Below are 8,619 nucleotides of genomic sequence, written 5' to 3'. Positions count from 1 at the left end.
AAAAAATTTAATTAAAGTTGAAAAAAAAAATTAGACTAAATCCAACAGCAGCTCAAACTAGGAAGTTTTAACGAAACACTTCCGATATTGTTCACTTTTAACGAAAAACCACATTTTTACCTTTCCTGATACTATTCACTTACACCTTTATTTTTCATTTTTCATTAAAACTAAAGTTTTTTATGGACTTTTCGTTAGTTTTCCTCAAACTTTTGGAACTGGATCAAAGTACCCCTAAAATTAGTTTAGTCTGAACATTATGGCTGTATAGAGGTTTTAGTCTAATATACAAATAAAATACCCTTCTCGAGTAGTACTAAGTGGACTAAAATTATAGATCACATTTACAAACCAAATGATATGTCACCAATAAGAAATGAGTACGTTAATGAACACTAAAGTAATAATTCAATCATCAACTTTCATGTTGTTTCGTTTTTTGTCTATAAATTTAGTATGAATTACTTAATCCCTGAACTTTGGAAGGATAGATCTGGAGAGAGGATCTCTTTCCACCCTTCTCTATCATACACCCAAGTGAAATTAATGAATAAATACAGATATAAAAATGCAAGGGTGTTTTAGTAATCTGGGAGAAAAATCAATGGGCCATACAAATTAATTTTGCAAGAGAAGGGAAGGTCTCACATTTTTTAAGCTGCTTCATTTACCCATTTCTTGATCCCTCTCTGCTTTTTGGTTTCACAAATTCAGGTATAAGAGAGAGAGACAGAGAGAAGGAGTCAAGCAAGGAGAGCTCATCGATCCTAAAGACTCTCTCCTCTCTCTCTCTGCACTCTCTCTCTCCCCCCCCCCCCCTCTCTCTCTGCGCTTCTGCAGTAGTGAATACAAAAGCCAGCGAAAGACTCTCCCCTTCACAAATCCGTCGCCATGATGTCCTTGAATAGAAGCTGTTTTCTGGTAATATAAAGCAAACCCATTTTTCAGATCACAATTTCATGCGCACCCACTTCACAAGATTCAATCACAAAAAGATAAAATCCAATCAAAATTCAGAAGGAAAAAAAAAAAATTCAGTTTATGGGTCTTCCTTTTTCTTCTTTCCCACGTTGAAATTTCAAATCTTTCCAACTTTCTGATTGCCAATTTCTTGGTGAATGAAATTTCCATTTCTGGGTTTTTTTTTCTTGCAAATTTTCGTTTATTTTTTTTTTAAATTAATTAATTAATTTTATTGCTTTTGCAGAGGAACCCGGGCATTGCTGGGTCTTCAAGTCCGTTCTCTCAGAGCCAGAAGAGGCGGCCAGCATCGCTAAAAGTGGTGGCTGTGGTCCCAAAAGTCCGGACAGGCGACCGAAACGGTAGCGTTGTGATGGAGAACGCATTGCAGGAGGTGAAGGCCGAATCCGAGGTGGTTGAGCTGAAATCTACCGTCCATGGTGGGGTACAAGACGTTTACGGTGAGGATACTGCCACCGAGGACCAACTCGTCACGCCTTGGAGTATCTCGGTTGCTAGGTGGGTGAGAGCAAAGATCGATTATGCTTACGATTGTTATTGATATTATCGTTGTTTACTGTTATAGTGGTGTGGTTGTTTAAAATTATTTTAGTTTCGATGAAATCTATGTTCTTTTTGTATTTGTGGAAGTCGCATTATTTTATGTTATTTTAAGTGATATCTCTACATGATGTGTGTTGCTTGCTGAATTGTTTGAGCAGCTGCTTGATTGGTTAATTTGTGTCACTTGGTACAACGGTCCAATGGTGATCTTGTACTTGTAAGTTGGAGGTTTTAAGTTGGACACCCGTGGATAACTGAGTTTGATATCAAATTAATATAGTTGTCCATTGTGTTGCTTAGTCTAAATCGCCCACCTCTTTATGTAAATATGTCGTTGAAAAAAAAAAAAAAAACAAATTAGTTAATGTGTGTGTATGTTTATATTGACTATGAATGAAGTTTCATAACTACCCGAACCGAGACCTCCATGAGAATCACTTCGTAGCTGTATCTCTAACTAATAATGAATTTATATACTTAAGATATCACATATTTTGTAAATTGTTTTATTGGAACCTTTATGTTTATTTTTTTTTAATATATCGAATGAATTGCTGATTTGGTTCCTTTCATAATTAATGTATTCTGGGATTTTGATAGTTTTGGATTACATCTTTGATTGTGAATCCGTGTTGGATGTTACAAATGCGATTTTTCTGTGAGGAAAGTAATGGATAAATTAATTATGTAATCATTTATGTTTTGGGCTCTTTCAGATTTTTTTGTACTTGGTAAATTTTTTGATTTGGTTCTTTTACTAGGTAACTGAATTCTGGGTATCAGATTAGCCATGTACGAAAAAGTAGTAGTGACACATAGAAACAAAATGTTATTAAGAATCTTTAACAAGCTGCCAGAAAGAAAGTCTAATGCAACCTTCTATGGTTGTGCTTCGCTTGCCATATTGGGGGTGGGGCCGTGATTTACATGCAGCATGATAAAAAAGCTCCACGTCCACCTCATTCAGGCGGAATGTGTTGAATAATTTTCTGGTGAAAAAGACGTGTTTTGTTTGCTCATGATGTTTTCGTTCCTTAGTTTAAGTTGCACAAATTTTCCCTTTGGGGTTTGTTTCAAAGAAATGAAAGGAATTAATCTTACGTAATATGCAATGTTGTTCCCAACCTCTCAATGTAGTTCTGTGGTAAACTTTATATATGTTAAACAGAAATTCTCTTTGCTATTTGTATTTTTGGCACCTTTGTATAAATCACTCTCTTGGCTTTCCTTGCAGTGGATATACGTTGATACGATCTCCGCACCACAACAAAGGTCTTGCTTTCACAGAGAAAGAGAGAGATGCCCACTACTTGCGTGGTCTTCTTCCCCCAGTTGTTATTTCTCAAGAACTTCAGGTCTTCTAATCAGCTTGTACATGCTTTCAGAGTTCCATCGCTTTTTGTATTATTTTATATGAAAATGATAATCATTTACACTTTACCTGTAATCTACTTGACAGGTTAAGAAAATGATCAACAGTATCCGTCAGTATCAAGTTCCACTGCAGAAGTATATCGCTATGATGGATCTTCAGGTACCAGTAATCATTTCAATGAAATTTTGGTTTGAGACTCCAACCTTTTGCTGCTGAAATGGCGAGATTTAAAATTTCAATTACATATGCTTCCAGGGGAGAAATGAAAAGCTATTCTACAAGCTTCTTATTGAACATGTTGAGGAATTACTTCCAGTTGTCTATACTCCTACTGTCGGTGAAGCTTGCCAGAAATATGGAAGCATCTTTACGCAACCACAGGGTCTTTTCATAAGTTTGAAAGAAAAGTATGTTTCATTGCAATTTAATTTTGTTCTCTACTTTGATGGCCACTTCCAAATTGGGTTGAAGCTTATTGCTATTCTTTTTTTCCTTGCAATCTCTAAGGGGCAAGATTCTTGAAGTATTGAGGAACTGGCCTGAGAAGAATATTCAAGTCATTGTTGTCACTGATGGAGAGCGGATCCTAGGACTCGGGGATCTTGGCTGTCATGTAAACACCATCAATTTTTTTTTCTAGTTGTGGTGATAAAAGACAATATGAGATACCTTGCCTTCAAGGAGAATATTGCATGTTCTTGCTGTACTCCCTGTCCCTGTAAGTAAACTGATAACAATATGTGATATTTTCTCAGGGAATGGGTATTCCTGTGGGTAAACTTGCTCTATACACGGCACTTGGAGGAGTTCGTCCTTCTGCTGTAAGTATCTGTGATGACCAACGCTATTCTTTCTGGTGGCGCTGAGTTAAAAATCCATTGTATCTCAAAGTTACTGTAATGCATTTCTTTTGTTCAGAAATATGTTTAGAAGTCCTCGACATTTGAACCATTTATCTTTAATATTGGTTCTAATATGATTTCTTTGCCATGTTTTTCAGTGCTTGCCTGTAACCATTGATGTTGGTACAAACAATGAGAAGCTGTTGAATGATGAGTTCTACATAGGGCTGAAGCAAAAGAGGGCTACTGGGCAGGTTTATGATATGTTTGCTTTACATGTTTAGCGTTCAAATCATTTGAGATGAGTGATTTTTTATTTTTTTTTCCTGCCTTACCAAAGTGGGGTTTTCTCTTCTTTCTCTAGGAATATGCCGAACTCCTACACGAGTTCATGACTGCAGTCAAGCAGAATTACGGGGAGAAAGTTCTCGTTCAGGTATTTGGCAGACAAAGTCAGTTTTCAATTATTTGGTTATTGCGCTGAACTTAGTCATATATTTCGTTTTTACTCAAGCGTTCCTAAGTCCATTTGTCATGCTTTGTAGTTTGAAGACTTTGCAAATCACAATGCTTTTGAACTGCTTGCAAAGTATGCCTCAACTCATCTTGTTTTTAATGACGATATTCAGGTAAGTTGCAAGAGATTTTTAATAATTGTATTTGTAGTAATTATTATCAGTAGATGAGGAAAGAACATCTCTAATGCTTGTGTAAGTAATTCATTCCAGGGGACAGCATCTGTAGTTCTGGCCGGGCTTCTTGCAGCTTTGAAGTTAGTAAAGGGATCTTTATCTGAACACAGATTTTTATTCCTTGGTGCTGGAGAGGTGAGTACTATCCTTAGTCGAGGGATCCTTTTCATTAATGTTAAAGAGTAGTAGAAAGGGCATCCCTCAACCAACACTCACCTCTTTTTGATTTTTTTTTCATATATAGTTTCTTTCGTCCTTGTTCTCGAACCCTTACTGATGTCCCATGTGCTAGGACTTTATGGTCTTGTCTCACTCACTTGTTTAATGGTTTCAGGCCGGCACTGGCATAGCAGAACTCATTGCCCTTGAAGTTTCCAAGCAGGTTATAAGCTACTTTCTGTTTCTTTTACTTTGTACTAAAAAAGATGCTCAGTATTAATTGTAAAGAAATGTATTAGAATAGTTTTTGATACATAGCACCTGAATTATTGCAGACAAATACCCCAGTGGAAGAGACCCGCAAGAACATTTGGCTTGTGGACTCAAAGGTACAGGAAGCTGATCTAAATTCTTTCTGTCTGCAATGGAACTTTGTTTTCTTTCCATGATTTTTCATTTGTTAAGAAATTCATTTGCAGGGATTGATTGTCAGTTCTCGGCTGGATTCACTCCAACACTTTAAAAAGCCCTGGGCTCATGAACATGAACCAGTCAGGGAACTTGTAGATGCTGTTAAGGTGTGAAATCTCTCTGTCTCTCTCTGTCCACTCTCTCTGTCCACTTTCTCTTTCCCTCTTCAAACACACAGAGATGCACATATGTTGACAGTACACAAACAACATAATAGGGCATATAAAGCAGAAGTTTTTTTAGCGACTAAACTATTTTTTCCGTTTTAATCAGTCAATCAAGCCAACGGTGTTGATTGGAACGTCAGGAGTAGGAAGAACATTCACTAAAGAAGTGGTTGAGGCTATGGCCTCCCTGAATGAGGTAACTCTTTTCCATAAATTGTTCTTCAGATTTTTATTGTGTTTGCCAGCATCCATACAGGGACCAGAAGTTTAGAATTTCTTCTGTTCTTGTTGGTATGGATTTGAGAAATCAGTTTGTTTAATTGCCATGTTGAGAAATTGCATGTTACTTAATGGCCTTAGTGAAAAATTGCATTTCTTCTTTCTAGAAGATAAGGGCTGACCGTTTCTTTTTGTAACCTTGTAATAGAGACCTATTATTCTCGCTCTTTCCAACCCAACATCACAATCTGAATGTACTGCAGAAGAAGCATATACATGGACTGAGGTAATTCAACCCTTGCATGTTTTGCTTAATATTGTGTAATTCAGGGTACACGTGATGGTTAGAGACTGACATTTCGTTTCCTTTCTCGTATTTCAGGGTCGTGCCATGTATTGTAGTGGAAGCCCATTCCCACCAGTTGAATATAATGGGAAGGTTTACTATCCCGGCCAGGTATTAAATTCTAGAGAAATCCAATTATGTCCAGAAATAACATATATAACACCTTTTGGAGTGACTTTGGCATTTATTTTGTTGTCATTCAGTCAAACAATGCATACATCTTCCCTGGATTCGGTCTGGGTTTAATAATGTCTGGTACTATCCGTGTTCATGACGACATGCTTCTGGCAGCCTGTAAGTGCACAAAAGACATTAATGTAAAGGGTTTTTCATTTATTTAAGCTTTTAGACCTTATGCTATGTTTGTTCCTTGGAACAGCGGAAGCGTTGGCTTCAATGGTGACCCAGGAAGATTTTGACAAGGGACTCATATACCCTCCATTCACAAACATCAGAAAGATTTCGGCGCATATTGCTGCTAAAGTAGCTGCGAAATCATATGAACTTGGTTAGACTTTTTTCCTGGGAATTTTTCTCGTCAGGTTTTTATGCGACTTAACTGCCTGATATTGGGCGCATATTGCTGCCAGTGCTACTAGGCCTAAATGTCTGGTATTTTTCATTTGGCTTTTGTAGGTTTGGCTACACGCCTCCCCGAGCCAAGAGATCTGGAGAGGTATGCTGAAAGCTGTATGTACAGCCCTTCCTATCGAAGTTTCCGGTGAAGTGTTTGAAGTTATCTCGGTTGGTTGTACTGGGGTCAAGAACTAGAGTTGAAAAGGATCGATTATTTTGTGTGTTTTGATTGTTTATTTGTTTCTGGTTTTTGCCTTCTCATTGGTTCTGTTATTGTGTAACCTATATGGTAGATGAGAAGAAGCATGGGTGCAGTGCAGGTAGTTGGGTTGGGTTGGGAGTCAAATTATAGTTTGAAAAATGTTGCAACTCTCAATTTTCACACGAAATAAACCTCAAGTTACTCTTCATCCCCAAAATTTCCACTGAAATGACACACAACTAAACCACAATCAACAAAAAATGGCTTTGCACACTTGTTTCCGTGATGCATACTTTTGTTCATTTCTGCCCTTTTATTTTCTTTAGCTATGACCATTTTCATGGGATAAAATTTAAAATATAAGCTTTAAACCTCTCTAAACCATCTAGAACCATTGGGCTAAAATAAGCATTGAGGAGAAAGTATCTCTTAAGACTAAACTCCTTTTAAAAATTATGTGTGGCTTAAATTATTTTCGAGCCATCAAATTATCATATTTCAAATCATTTTTTGTTTTTTTACTTATAATTCAACAACTATGATCAAAATGAGAACAAATTTAACGATAAAAAAAGAATTTGACGGCTCAAAATTAAATCTAACGTCTAAAATAATTTTAAAAAATTTGTTAACTCAAATTTCACCTAAAACTTTATAAATACCCATGATTTTGTATGATTTTTAATTATTTATTAAAATGTTCACAAAAATAAATTAAGATAATCTACATAAATTTTATTTTCAAAAAGGTTACCCAAAAAAAACAGGTTAAATTGATTTAATAATTTCGGGCTAAAATTTTAAACCTAACTATTGGAGGAGAAAAACAATTTCTGGGTTATGACTTAAATTTGTAAGTTTTATTCCCAAGAATTGGAGATGGTCTAAAGTCTATAATAAAGTGTATGTTTTTTTTTAAAAGAAATTAGTTTCTACAGTTTTTTTTTTATGAAGAAATTATTTTCCACCTTTTGCACCTAAATTTGAATTCATTTCCTCATAATTGAGAGTGGCTTAGTATATAATTGGTTTTGTCAAAAAGAAAATGATGAGAGGGAGGAGAAATAATTTCCGGAAGAGAGGATAATTACCAAAGAAATAATGCAAATTTCTGAGCCAGAGCCCACAAGTTATTTAAGTGTAAGATTGTCAGTGCACTTAGTCTTTACTTGGAAAAGGCTTGCGTTATTCACACTCCTTTTACTTCCTACATATCCTTTAATTTTTGTTCATTGATCTTCTTCAATTCATTCAATTCGATGACTGAAAATTGAGAGCGTATGTGAAAGATAAAAATAAGTGTGGATAGCACCACACCTTAGAAAAACAATAAAAAATGTACAAAGATACTTTCTCGATTAGATATCATACTCGCACTACAATAAATATAACCAAATGAGTAATCGATATTAGATTTGTATATGTGTGAGTCGAAACTGAAACCCTTCTTTTCCACCACGACCTCAAAAGTGAGCTGGTTTAATTTGTGAATTCTTTTTTTTTTTTTTTTTTTCCCAAATAGACACCACATGTAGATTGTCACAAGAAGCAAAGAAAGCATATATCTAAATCCACGTTCACACAAAAATGTTTCTTAATTCTCATTTTTTCTCTATTTGTGAGAGCCTCTCTCTCCATGTGTGAGAGTCCTTCTGACACAGTGGAAGTTGTAAGAAAAGGGATCACGAACGGTCTCCCTTGAAAGAACTCCGAAATTCCAGAAGTTGTGAGAGAAACTCTCGTTTCTGAATTTGTATTGATTCAAAAGCTATCCATTACAAAGCAAATGAACAGATTATAAAGGCTTGTTTCAAGCAAATGAAAGGACAAGCAACAATAAATACTCATTGATCAGGAAAGACCTTCTAAATGACTAGGGACGTTTCTAAATTGTTCACATCATCAAGCAGTTTTTGTATTCCGACATCAGTCTCCTCTCCTTGAAAAGAACTCGTCTTCGAGTGATCAGGATATAACGGAACATCATCAGGATAGAAAGGATGCAGATCAGCAACATTGAAAGTGCTAGAAATCCCCTTTGACGAT

General features: G+C 36.0%; 1 protein-coding gene across 1 annotated transcript; it reads left to right on the top strand.

Moving 5' to 3' along the window:
- Positions 1 to 591: 591 nt before the first annotated feature.
- LOC137707460 (NADP-dependent malic enzyme) lies at positions 592 to 6,781 on the top strand. The gene is made up of 20 exons (XM_068446336.2): positions 592 to 921; positions 1,208 to 1,479; positions 2,759 to 2,879; positions 2,984 to 3,058; positions 3,155 to 3,306; positions 3,407 to 3,512; positions 3,655 to 3,720; positions 3,900 to 3,995; positions 4,106 to 4,177; positions 4,287 to 4,370; positions 4,470 to 4,568; positions 4,768 to 4,815; positions 4,928 to 4,981; positions 5,072 to 5,170; positions 5,337 to 5,426; positions 5,658 to 5,735; positions 5,832 to 5,906; positions 5,999 to 6,089; positions 6,175 to 6,303; positions 6,432 to 6,781. Exons 1-20 carry the CDS (start codon positions 892 to 894, stop codon positions 6,518 to 6,520), a joined length of 1,926 nt encoding a protein of 641 aa, XP_068302437.2. The 5' UTR covers positions 592 to 891; the 3' UTR covers positions 6,521 to 6,781.
- The last annotated feature ends 1,838 nt before the right edge of the window (positions 6,782 to 8,619 follow it).

The sequence above is a fragment of the Pyrus communis genome, chromosome 17 (genome assembly GCF_041283825.1).
Source record: "Pyrus communis isolate YQ-2024b chromosome 17, ASM4128382v1, whole genome shotgun sequence".
In the NCBI taxonomy this organism is placed as follows: domain Eukaryota; kingdom Viridiplantae; phylum Streptophyta; class Magnoliopsida; order Rosales; family Rosaceae; genus Pyrus; species Pyrus communis.
Note: the sequence above shows the minus strand (reverse complement) of the source record. Positions and strands in the feature narration are given on the sequence as shown.

Excerpts from the sequence above, each read along its gene's own strand:
- LOC137707460 (XM_068446336.2), top strand. The coding sequence starts at position 892 with ATGATGTCCTTGAATAGAAGCTGTTTTCTG. Across the intron at positions 1,480-2,758 it reads TGGAGTATCTCGGTTGCTAG|TGGATATACGTTGATACGAT; the intron begins GTGGGTGAGAGC and ends CTTTCCTTGCAG. Across the intron at positions 2,880-2,983 it reads TTATTTCTCAAGAACTTCAG|GTTAAGAAAATGATCAACAG; the intron begins GTCTTCTAATCA and ends TCTACTTGACAG.